Source organism: Microcaecilia unicolor, chromosome 9, assembly GCF_901765095.1.
Source record: "Microcaecilia unicolor chromosome 9, aMicUni1.1, whole genome shotgun sequence".
Lineage (NCBI taxonomy): Eukaryota > Metazoa > Chordata > Amphibia > Gymnophiona > Siphonopidae > Microcaecilia > Microcaecilia unicolor.
Genome location: NC_044039.1, coordinates 48,909,357 through 48,924,997, shown reverse-complemented (window position 1 = coordinate 48,924,997; position 15,641 = coordinate 48,909,357). Strand labels below are relative to the sequence as shown.

Below are 15,641 nucleotides of genomic sequence, written 5' to 3'. Positions count from 1 at the left end.
ACTTAAGTGTACTCAAGTTAGTTTTGAGACCAGAATCCAAAAGATGGAAGAGGCACTCCATAATGGTAGGAAGAGAGCACCTAGCAGGCTCCAGTGCTCTGGCTGCACACTAGAGGAAAAAATCTCCAATTGAAACAAAAATTTCTGTGTAAGTGGTTTCCTAGGCTAAGAGTATCCTAGAGACTGTATCCAGAAGGCTTAAGGATATTAAGTCTATGTCATCAGGAACCAAGCCATCACGGCCATACAGCAAGGGTACAGATGAAGTAGGGACCTCTTTTCAGGGTTGGTAAGGGGTCTAACCTCAATGGTTCCTTGGACGATAACTCTAGGAGAAGAAGGAACCAGATTTGACATGGCAGTAAGGAGCAGTTAGAATCATAGTCCCATTGTCTCTACGTAGTTTAAGACAGAGTTTTTCCCTATGAGAGGCAGTGGGGGGAAAGAGTATAGAAGGTCCATTCTCCAGTGGAGCAAGAAGGGGCTATACTGGGAGCACACAGTCTGGAACAAAAGCAGGGGAGCTTGATCTGATGAGAAGCAAATCGGTCTATCACTGGGGTTCACCACTGCTTGAATATTCAACAAACTACAGGCTTACTGAGAGACCACCCAAGTCCATATCTGGATTGCTTGATGACAGAGGTGGTAAGAACCTATTCCTCTTTGTTCAAGTAATAAATCGCAACCTGGTTGTCTGTGCAAACTAGTATTATCAAGTACTCAGTCCAGGAATGTTTTGAAGGAAATCCAGACTGCTCACAGTGAACAACCTACTATGGAGGCATCCGTGGTAAGGGCTGTTATGTGGAAGGGGCTAAAAACAGAATACCCAAGGTGAGATTCTGGGATACCATCCTCCAGAGTGGCACAGCTGTGGACTAACTCAAATACAAGCCAAGAGCAATCTCGTGGCTTGGGACCAAGAAGAGTGTCCACTGCGGAACTGAACTGGAGTTGAGCCAACGGTGTTACATGGACTGTTGAAGCCATATGACCTAGTAGGTGGAGCATCCAACAAGCAGATACCTAGGTAGATTTTTTTTTACCTGAGCGGAGAGATGTATTATGTTGTCTGCTTTTGGTTGAAGGAGAAATACTCAGCCTTGATTAGTGTCCAGGAGCGCCACGATGAACTGTAAGGTCTGAACCGGTTGAAGATGTGATTTGGAGTAATTGATCACAAACCTGAGGATCCAGAGCCATATGGAGGACTGAATTGAGATCTGTGCCGACTCTTGAAGGCTGCCTTGATTAACCACTTGTCGAGGTAGGGGAAGACCTGTATGCTCAACCTATGGAGTGTTGCAGCTATTATGAGGCACTTTGTGAAACTCGCAGGACTGAACCAAATCAAATGGCAAGACATTGTACTGATAATGCAAAGTCCCACACCGGAGGAGCAGGAACTTTCTGTGAGCAGGGAGAATAGGTATGTACATGTATGCCTCCTTTAGATCTAGAGAGCAAAGCCAGAATGAGTTGTATCATGGGATGCAGTGATCCCAGGGAAACCATGCAAAATTTCTTTGAGTAGAAACTTGTTGTCTCGCAGATCAAAAATTGGTCATATTCCTCCCGTCTTTTCTAGTATGAAAAATACCTAGAGTAGAATCCTTGACCCCTCCTCCAGCAGAGGAACTGGTTCCACTGCATTTTGCCAGAAGAGGACAGAGAGCCCTTCTTAAAGTAGTATCATCTGGAGAGAATTGAATCGAGACCCTTGGATGATGGTCAGGAGGTGTTTTTTTTCCCCAAAGCAGAGTGTAATCATGCTGTTTGGTGAGTAGCACTCAATGGTTGGAGGTTATGAGAGTCCACCTCTACTGAAAGAGGATGAGTTTTCCTCCTACCAGTATCTCACTTGGCATGGACAACTGGACAGTGGCAATGCTCTCTAGGAAAAACTGGGTTGCTGTTTTTTTTTTTAGACCAAGTCAGATTTTTGTCCTTACTCTTGCAGAAGTTAGACCACTTCGTAAGTGGTCTCCCCAACAAGGGGCATCTGCTAGAAGCTCTTGGACAACAGATTCAAGGTCAGAGACTCTGAGCCAGGAAAGACGTCGCATTGTCACTCATAAGACAAATATGTGAAAAGAGAAAGGCGTCAACAACCTGTCTTGCCAGATATTTACGACAATTTAGAAGATGCCTGTAAAACAGGTAGAAGGTAGTCTGCAAAGGAGAAAGTATTTTGTATTAGAGACTAAGCAAATTGTGGAATAAAGTTGATAATCTAATACGCGATTGGTTAGCACTGAGGCCTAAAATGTTCTTCTGCCAAAAGTCTAATGTTCTAGCTTACAGGGTAGGGTGCTTGTGCCAGCCTCCTCCCATCCCATAAATACATCGAAGAGACTGTCACGGGAGAGGTCCCACATACCAGCACGGTGTCAACCATCGGAAGCACCATGAACCTGATCAACGTCTACATTGGCAAAGGAACTTTCTCCAGCCTCGGAGGCTCATTTGCCTCGATGCAGTTCGACACAGAGCCAGTGTTCTAGTTGACCCTCGCATACTTCCCAAGAACAGTACTTTGAAGAGTCAGACTCTTCAAAGTACTGGTAGATAGAACAGGACACACAACTTGTTAGCTGAGGAGTCTTACGGCATTCCATCTGATTCTTCTTCGCCACCTGAAATGACCCAAGCCATACCTTTCAAATCGGAAACAAAGGAAGAACCTCGTTCAGAACTCTCAGGTTCTAGATTATGACTCTCCTTGAGAAGGAATCACTGTTCCACTTCATACAATTATGAAGAACACTGATCAAGAACTGGGAAATTCCACTGACAGTTACGCCAAAGAAAACTGATACAATGTACAGGATTCAGAAATGCACAGGGTTGGAAAAAAATGCAGTTATCCCATCATTCCTTAGTTGTGGAATCGGCTTTAAAATATACTTTTGCAGTGCAAGATCTCATGCTTATGCTTCAGGTAGAGTATGCGTCGGTACCAGCTGGGAAAGCTCTGAGTAAGCAGCCCGAGTTATAGCCTGCACAGGCATAGGAGATCTCAAAGACTCTCAATGAGAAAACTTGGAGAGGAGTAGTCACTGCAGCATGGATGCTTCCCGTGCATTGAGGATGTTGATGCAGGGGAGGTGTTGGCAAAGTGCCTGGAGGGAGAATGATGGTGACAGTTAGATTTTTTTATGCTGCAGGTCTCTCAATGCTCGCAGCACCGAGGAAAAGGATGTAGAGTCATTACGCAGTTGCAATACAGAGTACGATGTCAGACCTTCTTGATGCGTCTGTGAAACTAATGTTGATGCAGGTTCTACAGAATGTCACATCTCCTGCCATGCTCAATGCAGAACTAAAAAGCTTGTCACACTGGACTCCGCAGGCTTTAAGTGCCCTCACTTGCATGCACAAGCAGAGGCCACAGTATCTCCCGGTGCTCCAGACCTAAGCACTGAATACACCAGTCCTATTTCATTGAGTACACTTCTTAAAGCCACTCGGGCACCCTCACCGACAGAGAGAAAAAACGGCCAATGCAAGATCAAAAGGCTTAATGGCCCATGGAGCATGAGTAGTTCCATACTTGAAAATGGTTGATGATTCCTGAGCAAAAAAAGGGCTCAGAGGTTCCAAAGGCTGAAAAAAAAAAAAAAAAAAAAGAAAAAGTGAAAAATAAATTTGAAAAAAAAAATTTTTTTTTAAATGAAGTGAACAAAGTAAGAAGAATGAAGAATATGAAGGAAAGATATCCCAAAAAAGGGAAGGCACCAAAAAGGCAAAGTTTGATGAGAAATTAAGAAACCAACCTCTCTGCTCCGTGGAAAACATTAGACTGCTGGTCTTGTGCTCAAGTCTCGGGTGGGAAGGCGCTTGCGCAGTGGGGGCACTGCCTCAGTTTTAAAGTGACAGTGCACTATGGCAGTGTCTGCACCGGGCTTTGTGGAAGATGTCACCCACATGTGAGAATATCATGCCTGCTTGTCCTCAGAGAAACATTGGTCTGATTTCACGTTGCTTCTTTTATTATTTGTTATGTCAAAGCTCAATGCCCATTATTTGTATTCAGCCAAATAATATTTTTAATTATTTGTATTCAGCCAACTAGTAAAACATGCTATTTGGTACAGCTCTACAAGAAACTGTTTTTTTTGCCACCTTCCAAACCATCAAAGAATGGCGTCTCCAATGATCCAAGGGGAGCTAAAATGTTGAACTCCTACTCCCTCAGGTCCAGAGAATGCCAACTGAGAAAAATCTGCTTCCATACCTTCCACTGCTGCAATGTGAGCTACTGAAATTTAATAGATTGAGCTCAACTCGGCTGTAAATCCAACTGACCTATGCTCATTCTAGCTTTCTTAGGTCCTGTCCTGCCTATTGAGATAGGCCACTGCTGTAAGCACTGTCAGAAATCACCTGAACTGCCTTTCTTCATAAGAAAGACGGTAACTGCTGCAGAGCTAAGCTAATGGCCCTTGTGTCCATTTAGTTGATAGTCCATAATGCTTCATCCATCAAACTAGTGCAATTTGCTAAAGGCAATGGGTCTACCCCCACCCCCTCCAGACATGCACTGATGGACAATGACCACCCACAATCTTGATTATATAGAGAACTCTTTCCAGGAGATGGAGCTAAATAGTTCCACCAAGTGAGAGAACTCAATGAGAGTATGCGCCGGGCTTCAAATTCCTAGAACTGAGAAGACTCAGCAAGACGTCCCACTGGAACAGTCTATGAACCCTTGCCCATAGGACCAAATCCAGCACTGCCACCATTGACTCCAGCAGAGAGGATCTTTGGGACCAGGAGAGGGAGTTTTGAGCACAAGAAGTTTGTTTACCCATTAAAGGGTGAGAAAACAGTTCCACACTTGGTATCAAAGCAGATCCTAAGGTAATCCAGCTTGTGAAAAGACAAGCTCACTTGGTATAGTTTACCACCCAACCTAGAGACATTCCAACAGGAAAATAACTTGGCCATTGATCTCCATGAATCTGCATTTGAGTCAGCCCAAGTCAGTCAATAGCTCAAGAATGGGTGAGCTTAAATCCCTGCTTGCAGAGATACATAGCCATTACCAAAACTTGTTCTTTAGTCTTGCAACAGCACCCACGATTTTCTACAGAGCCCTGAATTGAACATGCTTGCCCAAGATGCAGAAATGCAGTAGTGCTTATGCCTGTCCCTAGTCATGATATAGAACATAAACTTCTACAAAATCCAAAAATTAGGAACTTCCTTGGCTTGACTGAAGACATTACAAGGTCTCCATGTGAAAGCATGGGACCTGAAAGATTTACTGATCCATTCTGGACTTAAGAGGCCACAGTGTGTCTTCTTTCTGGGACTCCAGAGCTCCCAGCTGAAGCAACCATTGCAATTTGCATTCACAACCTTTTGAGGGAGGAACCATAAATGAAATTCAAAAAGGCATTTGTAACAGGTTCTGTGAATTCAAGAGCATAACCTTGCTGAATAACCTCCAAAACCCATAGGTTGGGGGGGGGGGGGGTTAACAAATTTCTCCCTACTTGCACCCCCACTAATTGAGCCTGCAGATCCTTACTAGGGGCCCTTGACAGAGGAGGTGGTACCAGTGTCCCCAAACCTCCTTGCTTCTCAGAAGAGCAAACCGTTTGCTGACAAACGCAGCCTATCTGACCAGGAGGTACCAGCCTTAATCCTTAGTTCTGGCTGCCAAATTTGAGCCTTGACCAATCAATCTCATCTCCAGAAGGTGTTGAGAGCTAGCAGCTCTTCATGAGCAGATCATAAACACAAACAGCTGACCTTAAAAGGGAAACTTGCTCAAGTGAGATTTGAGGCACAGCAGAGTGTGGGAGCCACAGTCAACTGTGGGTGACCACCATCAAGGCTACCATACTAACAGATGGGGAAATGTGGACCAGATCATAAAAACATTATCTGCCATGAAAGCAGGTCCAGAAACCAACCAACCACTTCAGAGGACACAGGCCTATTGCAGAAATAGCTGTACTAAGTACTAGTTCCAGGTCTTTCCCAAAGCAAAAAACAATTCACCGTCATCTCATACACACGGCAGTAGACTGGCAGCACTACTTTCCAGATGGTTCCACATGCCCCACAATGCTTACTGCAACATATCTTACTTCAGAAGCTGCCACCAAAGTAAACGGCTGAAGTATCCCTTACTTCCACAAACCCACAATCGCTTATCCAGCTAGGAGAGAAAAAAACCAAACAAAAACAAAACAAACCACCTGAACTCAGCACTGCACTGTTTTGCCGATTGCCCTATAAACTGTTCACCAACCAGAAGCCCTTTATTACTGAAGGCCACCCCCTTTTCCTTTTAAATAAACCCAATCTGCAGGAGTCCCATTGGGGGCAGGGGGAGCAGCAAAAAAAAAAAAAAAAAAAAAAAAGGTTAAAAGATTAAGTCTATTCACCCCTGCTGGCAGAAGTCCTTTGGGACCTCTTGCCAGCTAGCCTCATTGAGCAAGAGCCCATGGGTAAAGGTCATGCATTTGATATACCTCTAAGACTCAGGCACCCTCCAAGCTTAACCAGCCCATGGATTGCATCCTGGGAAATCAGGCCTGTACTGAAGAAATCCTGCTGTTCCAAGTCCAATCCGGCAAAATCTAGGCTGCACCACTCCTTATACTGGTGATGTCACTGGAACAGTTCAGCTTCTCTGACTCCATCTGCAGGTAGGGCATCATAATCTGTTCTGGGCTGGTCTAGCAAGATGAAAAAGGAAGTCAAATATTTTTTAAGCCTTACTTGGGCAAATTAGGAAATTTAACATAGGCCAAAATTTAAAGACACATAACAGCTGCTAAAATTTCCAGTTACATATTTCCTACTGCATTTTCTTCCTTGAATCAGAGAAAAGAGTTATTTGTTCAAATTATGCAGTTGGCAGCAAGATACTTACAATGACTGCTGTACAGTCACTACTGCTCCTCACCTACCTTTTCAAAGCTTTTGAGTTTTACTTCATAACGCAGTGCAGAATTTGGAGGGATCTGAAACTTCTCATTCCCAGCACTTCCAAAGCCATACCTAGAATAGAAAAGGTCTATTAAGGAATACTCCCAATATGGCTCCTTTTGAGCACAAGGCATCCTAAAGTGGATACTTTATGGCATACATCACCTAGAACAAACTCTTCATTATTTTCATGGGCTGGGATATCATTTATATCTATACAGTAGATTCTGGTTAATTGGGGCACCCATTTATTGGGTCCAAACCTGAGAGAACAAAAACAAAGCACAATTAAAAGGGGGAAACGTTTTGCTTATTTGGGACACCATGCCATTTCCACAGATCATCATCGATGCGTCACTTTTACATATAAATGGGCAGCTATTTTTGTGTACATGTGCTACTGTGGGGTGTGTCACGTTCCATCTGTGGCAGCTGCATTTAAAATGCCTAGGAAACATCTAAATCTCGCAGACAAAATTGGCTTGCTTGAGCAACTGAAAAAACCACCATAACACACCAGTCAATGCCAACTGGCAGAGATTACCAGAGTGACAAAATCTATGAAAGTACATACTGTACAACATGAAAAATTGAGAAATGAATGGACATTACATAAGAGGCAAGAGGGAGTTTCCCCAGAAACAGAAGCATGAAGATAAGAATCCAGATGTTGAAGAGGCCCTCAATCAATGTTTCTCAAATTGTAACTGGACGAGGTATTCATGTGAGTGGACCAATATTAAAAAGCAAGTCAGAGAACTTAGCAAGAAAACTCAGTCACAATAATTTTAAAGCATCAGATGGATGGTTATCAGAATGGAAATGCAGATTTGGGATAAAGTTTAAGAAAGCACATGGTGAGAAAGACAGCGCTGAAGTTAAAAGTACCAAACAACAGAAAGCCACAAAACTTGCAAGTTTACTTTGTAATTTTTGTGTGGATGACATCTATAATACCGTCGAACAAGGTTATTCTACCATACCACACCAGATGGTTCCCTAACCTATAAAACACACAACACTGCCAGGCTCAAAGAGAGCAATGGATCATGTCTCAGTGTTATACTGTTCCAACATGTCAGGAACTGATAACGTAAACTACTGGTTACTGGAAAAAGTGTAAAGCCTCAGTTTTCTAAAGGGATCAGTATGGAAAGTTTACCAGTTTTGCATTATGCAAACAAAAATGCACGGATGACAACTGAAATGTTTAGGAACTGGTTAACGAGTTGGGACAGCAGATACTTACCTAAAGCAGGTGTTCTCCGAGGACAGAAGGCTGATCATTCTCACTTGTGGCTTGGTGATCCACACTGGCCCAGAAACCGGCAAAAACTTGCTACAGCCTTCTGAGTGCATCCAACTGCGCATGCACAGAGTGCCTTCCTGCCGGCCATGTGGCCGTGTTCCTCAGTTCAGTGAAAAGTAAGAAAGAAAGAGAAAGAAGAAAACTCCAAGGGGAGGTGGGCGGGTTTGTGAGAATGATCAGCCTGCTGTCCTCGGAGAACACCTGCTTCAGGTACGCATCCTCACTTTCTCCGAGGACAAGCAGGCTGATCATTCTCACGTGGGGTATCCCTAGCATCCAGGCTCACCCAAAAAAACAAACAAACAAAAAAAAAAAAAAAACTCTGGTGAATTGGGCCTCGCAACAGCGAGGAAATAAGATAGATTAACCTAAAACTATATACAAACTAGCTGAGAGTGCAGCCTGGAACAGAATAAAACGGGCCGGGGGGGGGGGGGGGGGGGGGAGTTGGATTCTATACCCCAAACAGATTCTGCAACACCGACTGTCCAAACCAACTGTTGTGTCGGGTGTCCTGCTCAAAGCAGTAATGAGATGTGGACTGAGGACCATGTCGCAGCTTTGCAAATCTCTTCAATGGAGGCTGACTTCAAGTGGACCACCGATGCAGCAATGGCTCTGACATTATGAGGCGTGACATGGCCCTCCACAGTCAGCCCAGCTTGGGCATAAGCGAAAGAAATGCAATCTGCTAGCCAATTGGAAATAAGTGTGTTTACCGATGGTGACTCCCCTCCTGTTGGGATCAAGAGAGACAAACAACTGGGTGGACTGTCTGAAGGGCTTCATCTGCTCCATGTAAAAGGCCAACACTCTCTTGTAATCCAAAGTGTGCAAGTTGCTTTCGCCAGGGTGGGTATGGGGACAGGGAAAAAAAATGTTGGCAAGACAATCGATTGGTTCGCTACTAAGGCCTGAAGCTCACTGACCCTATGAGCTGAACAGCCACCAAAAAAATGACCTTCAAAGTCAAGTACTTCAGGTGGCAGAATTCAGTGGCTCAAAAGCAGCTTTCATCAGCTGGGCGAGAACGATGTTGAGATCCCATGACGCTCGAGGAGGTTTGACAGGGGGCTTTGACAAAAGCAAACCTCTCATGAAGCAAACAACTAAAGGCTGTCCAGAGATAGGCTTACCTTCTACATGCTGATGATACGCAATAATTGCACTTAGGTGGACCCATACGGAGTTGGTCGAGATCAGACTAAGTGTAGAAGGTATTCAAGCAGTCTGTGTAGGACAAGAAAAGGTCTATGGGTGCCCCATGCTCAGAAGATTTTGCAGGCTACATCCATATTCAGGGATCGCTCACGAGGTTGCATTATCCTGCTCAGTCTGTCGGTCAGGCTGTTTTCGCCTGCCAGATAAGTGGCGTGGAGAAACATGCCGTAACGTGCACCCAGAGCCACATCTGGATGGCTTCCTGACACAGAGGGCGAGATCCGGTGCCCCCCTGCTCGTTGGTATAGTACATTGCAACCTGATTATCTGAATTAAGATTTTCTGGTTGGACAGCTGATCTCTGAAAGCCTTTAAAGCGTTCCAGATCGCTCAGAGCTCCAGGAGGTCGATCTGAAGATGTTTCCTTGGGGGGGGGGGGGGGGGGGGGGGGGGGGAACCAGGCTCCCTGAGTGTGAAGCCCCCACTCCAGGAGAGATGTATCAGTCGTCAGCACTTTCTGCGGCAGAGGAATTTGGAATGGACGTCCCATGGTCAAAATGGGGGGACACTTGGATGACATCTTCTAGGCTCCCCGTGGCTTGATACCACTGAGAAACCAGGGTCCACTGAACAGATCTCATATGCAGACATGCCATGGGTGTAACATGAACACGAAGCCATGTGCCCCAAGAGTCTCAACATCTGCCGAGCTGTGACTTGCTGAGACTGTCAAACCGTGGACACAAGAGACAGAAGGTTGTCTCTCCGTGTCTCGGGAAGATAGGCTCAAAACTGTCCTCTATCTAGCAACGCTCCAATGAACTCCAATTTTAACAGGAGTGAGATGGGACGGGGTAATTGATTACAAACCCCAGCAGCCCCAGCACTTGAATAGTTCTCCGCATGGACTCCTGAGCACTGTCTTCCGAGGTGCTCTTCACCAGCCAATCGTCAAGATAAATGAACACTGTTTGCGGATGACATTCTTCTCACACTAACAGACCCCGTTAAGTCACTTCCCATTGTAGGGGCGGCCCTGCAGGACTATGGCTGGGTGGCTGGATTTAAGGTCAATATGGAAAAATCAGAAGCCTTAAATATTACTATACCAGCAGATCAAGTGGGGGAGCTGCAAGCTCATTTTCCCTATCGATGGGCGCCTAAATCAATTAAATATTTAGGAGTAAATATTACGAAACGATGGGAGGGCCTATATGAGGCCAACTTTCCAGCAAAGGTACGGGAGTTATTTCAGGAGTTAGATAAATGGGAGGGATTGACGATCTCGTGGATGGGGCGGATCAGTGCGGTTAAAATGATTTTACTGCCCAAAATATTATATCTATTCATAGCGCTACCTATCCCATTGTCCGACAAATTCTTTAGAGGCCTGCAGCGGAGAGTTTTCTCCTTCATTTGGAAGCGGAAGCCACCACGGGTGCGTAGGTCAGTAATGCATCAGCCACGGGCACATGGGGGGATGGGAGTACCTTCATTTCTGCTTTATTACAGAGAGGCCCATCTCCGTATCCTAGCTGAGTGGCATAATGGGAAAGCGAAGGCTTGGAAAAGTTATGGAGCAGGCCTGGTGCGAGTTTCACCCGTTAAAAGCCATACCCTGGCTGCCTGATAGGGAGCTAAAAGAGATAATAAAGGTGGCCCCTCCACTGGTGGGGGGGGGGCCACTTACTACATGGAGTCAAATTCGCAGTAGCTTTTTTCGTGGACGAACTTTTTTCCTGCACATGATGATTAGATACGCACCGGGATTCGGCCCGGGATTCTCAGATACTGCTTTAAGAAGTGGGAACAGAGGGGACTGTGGGAGCTGGGTCACGTATGGGACGATGGGGAACTTCTTACTTTTGAGGAAGTGCAGGAGGAATATGGGATTCCTGCCTCCAACGCCTTTCAGTTCCACCAATTAAGAGATTTTATCCTGAGGCGTACAAAAGAAGAGCTGTGTTTGGAGGAAACACAATTAGAGCGGGCACTGGCTGGAGGAGGAGGAAGAGGAGAGGTATCTAGATTATATAAAGCGCTCCTATTACACTCGCAGCCCATCTTGCACTACACACAGAAGTGGGAAAAACTATTGGGGGTGTCTTATGAATACCATATGTGGGAAAGGGTGTTTACATCTTTACTTAAAGTGTCAATCTCTAATGCATTGGTAGAAAATGGCTATAAAATATTATACTGTTGGTATTACACACCGCAGAGACTAGCCAAGATGTTTAAGGGAGGGTCCGCTCTCTGCTGGCGTCAATGTGGTATGGAGGGTGACATGGTCCATATCTGGTGGGCTTGCCCACAGGCTCAACAGTATTGGACAAGGATTCTGAAATTGATTGCAAGTATAACAAAAATTGTTTTTCCCATGAAAATGGACCATTGCTTGTTACACATAAGACTTCAGGGCAGTAAAAAATATGCGCACCAACTGGCCACTCAGATTTTGGTGGCCAGCAAATTGGTGCTGGCGGCGGCATGGAAGCAGCAGACTGCCGGGACTGAAGTCGATTCTGCGTAAATTGGACTATATTCAGCTGATGTCTAAGTTGACTGCGATGCATCTGGGTCGTTTGCTGCCATACCACCGAATTTGTGACCCCTACACGGAGTGGTTGGCACGACCAGACTCTACCCTGACAATTCAATAGGGGGGAGGGAGGGGGGGACATAAACAGTTGGTTAAAAAATGTATTGAAGATGTTATACTGATATGTTGGAGGGTGCACGACTGTGTACTTGAATTTATGGTTGTATGTTGGATCTTTATTCAATAAAAATTTGGAAAAGTTAAAAAAAAAAAAAAAAGATAAATGAACACATGCACTCCCAGTCTGCATAGCAACACTGCAACTACCGCTGGACACTTGATAAATACCCTGGGAGCTGACGCTAGGCCAAAAGGCAGTACGCAGTACTGAAAATGCTACGCTCCCAACCAAAACCGAAGATACTTCCTGTGAGCTGGAAGTATCGAGATATGAGTGTACAAGTATCCTTCAAGTCCAGAGAGCATAGCCAATCATTTTCCTGAATCATGGGGAAAAGGGTGCCCAGGGAAATCATCCTGAACTTTTCTCGGACCAGAAATTTGTTCAGGGCCCTTAGGTCCAGGATGGGACACATCCCCCATTTTCTTCTGCACAAGGAAGTGCCTGGAATAGAATCCCTGCCCTTCTTCCTCTGGTGGAATGGGTTTGACCGCATGGGCCTTTAGAAAGGCGGAGAGTTCCTCTACAAGTTCCTGCTTGTGATGGGAGCTGAATGAATGAGCTCTCTGTGGGAAATTTGGAGGTTTGGATACCAGATTGAGGGTGGTATCCTAACCTATTTGAAGAATTCAGTTGGGAGGTTATGAGGCAACCTTTGGTGAAAAAAACCCATTAACCTCCCCCCAACTAGCAAGTCATCCGGCACGGACACTTTTATTGTGGCTGTGCTCCCTTGGAGCCAGTCAAAAGCTCGTCCCCTGCTTTTGCTGGGGAGCAGTTGGGGCCTTAGCGCACGCTGTTGACGGGAATGAACGCGCTGGGGCCGAGCCTGGGTAGGCTGGCGAGATGCCGGCGTGTACCTATGTCTAGAATAGGAATAGGGAGCACTCCGTGACCCACCAAAATACCTCCTAGTTGAGGAGGTGGAAGCAGTAGGTGCCTGGTGGGGGAGAGAGAAGCCATAGCATCTGTATGCTTCTTGATCTGGTCAACTAGATCTTCCACCTTCTCTCCGAACACATTATCCCCCCGGCAAGGAACATCCGCAATCCTCTGCTGGACCAAATGGTCCAGGTCAGAAACACGCAGCCATGAGAGTATGCGCATTACTATACCATGAGCGGATATCCTGGATGCTCCATCAAAAGCGTCGTATGCGCCCCTGGCCAAAAATTTACAACACGCCTTCTGCTGCTCGACCAGCTGGTGAAAAGGTTTGGCCTGTTCCGGAGGGAGGGCATCGACCAAACTTGACAGCTGTCGCACCGAGCTCTGCAAGTGGATGCTCGTGAAGAACCGGTATGACTGTATACAGGCAATGAGCACGGCGGCCTGATATATCTTCCTCCCAAAAGAATCCAAGGTTCTAGCTTCTCTGCCTGGGGGCACTGAAGCATAGTCTCTAAAACTCTTGGCTCTCTTGAAGGCAGAGTCAAACACCATGGAGTTGTCGGGTAACAGACCTCATCAACCCAGGCTCCCCGTGAATCCAATACTGAGAGAATCTGTCTTCTTCGGGATTACGGGGGCAGACAGGGGACACCCAGTTTCGCATAAGGACTTCCCTGAGGTCCAGATGCACTAAACTTTACGAGCCAATAATAAGCCATTAACAAGCAAGCAGTAAACCCTGGCATGCACTAAACACTTTTTTCCCTGACGACGGTAGCAGCTAACGAAAACGGAAAGCAGATGAGCAAATCGTGTAGAAACCCTATTGTAACGAGATGCACTAACCTTTTCCGATTGCCTTAATGCTGGAAAATCTAACGAGAGGTCTGTACCTCGTTAGGGCTGCGCGGGATTGGAAAAATTATTAAAATGTTAAACAAAACCTGGAAGTCTCTGAGCCAATCCCAGCGCATTTAGCTGAGCTAAACACGCTATGATTGGCTCAGAGACTTCTTAGCTGAGTGAAGCACGGGCAAAAAGGACATTTTTATTATTCTGGGGTTGAATGCCCAAAAAAGAGCCTGCAGGATTGGAGCCTGTTTGATAAAGCTTCGCATAAAAAAAAAAATGTCCATTTTGTGTGTCCTCCCCCGCAATAATAAAAACGTCCTTTTTGCCCGTGCTTCACTCGGCTGAGAGACCTGGAAGTAAGGGAGGGACAGCCATGCAAATAGAGCTGTTGTGAGTGATTAGAGCACAGGTCTTGTAATCCAAAGGTGGCGGGTTCAAATCCCACTAATAGTTTTGTTAAAAATGGAGTTATTATTTTCTCCCCGTTTTTATTTATTTGACCATTTGTTATTCTGCCATTCATGAACCAACAATGTCCAAACTGCACTTGCTTGCTATGAGTGAAATTCAGTCAACACATTAGCAGAAGCAGCATCGGAGCCTGTGATTTTTTTTTAATAAAGCTTTTGTGCGTCCTCCCCCACAATAATAAAAACGTATTATAAAGGCGTATTTGGCATGCGCAGAGCAGCCAGCATAACGCTTTGCTGCTCTGTGCATGCTTGACCGGCCGATTCTCCGACTGTTTTAAGAAGGAATAGAGAATGCAAGTGAGCTACAACGAATAGCTCATTTGCATTCCCTTTCCTTGATGCATAGCCGTTCCCTACCGAAATCGCTATGGAATTCGGTACAGAACGGCTCTAACGACGACTTTAGTGCATTTTGGCCTGAGTACCTTATGCAAAGAAGCTGTCATTGCCTCTCTAGGTGGAGAAGTATAGTCCAGGACCTCGAGCATCTCAGCCTGGGCTCATCCTCCACGTCTATGGGGAATGGAATGGCCTGAGACATTTCCTGTACAAAAGATGAAAGAGAGGCTCTAAGGTGGAGACTGTCTCCTTTCAGGTGGAGGGGAAGGTTCAGAGGGGATCCCAAAGGACATCTGAGGATGTGGAAGTACCTGGGATCTTCCTCAGAGTACCACGAGCATTCCTCCTCAGTGTTGGAGCGCACTACCCTCAGTGATTTCTGAGACCGAACCCGCCTCAACGCTGGACCCATGGTCCCGGTGGTGATGTTGAGGGGCAGACTCCCGCATGGACTATGGCAAAGCTTCCATCATCGATGACAGCAGGGAGCCGACCTGGGTGGCAGTCGATACCGGAGCTGCAAGTGGAACCAAACTCTGAGACCGCACCGCGAGTGGAGGGCCAAACACAGCTGCAGCAGATGGCATGGCAAGCGCAAGCACCCCCAATGCTGATGTGTGTCACAGCAGTCCTTCCAGAAGCTCTGGAAGCAGGGCCCAGATGCGCTCATTGAGCCACCATCGGAAAAGGCTGTGGGGCCAGTGGAACAGTCGGCTGCAGAGTTGCCTGGGGCTCGGGAGCAGGAACTGGACTGCTGAGAGACCAACACGTCGGCACCTCTTGTATGGAGGGGGAGTGGTCCTTCCAACGTAGACACTTTTTGGGTGCCAATTCCCTCAGCGCCCCAGAGTTCCCAGCACCATTTGTCAAGGGAGAATGGTGGCAGTGCTTCTTAGCCTTCGCTCGATGCACCTCACCAAGGCTCCTCGGTGCTGACGA

At 46.1% G+C, this 15,641-nt stretch overlaps 1 protein-coding gene across 4 annotated transcripts in view; it reads right to left on the bottom strand.

Annotated features, from left to right (window-relative positions):
* FKBP4 (FKBP prolyl isomerase 4) overlaps positions 1-15,641 on the bottom strand; it is a 159,853-nt gene that overhangs the window by 42,517 nt on the left and 101,695 nt on the right. For all 4 annotated transcript variants that reach the window (XM_030214573.1, XM_030214574.1, XM_030214575.1 and 1 more), the window contains one exon: positions 6,936-7,026. In XM_030214573.1, the coding sequence (XP_030070433.1) occupies positions 6,936-7,026 (91 nt within the window). The remainder of the gene's footprint in view (positions 1-6,935; positions 7,027-15,641) is intronic.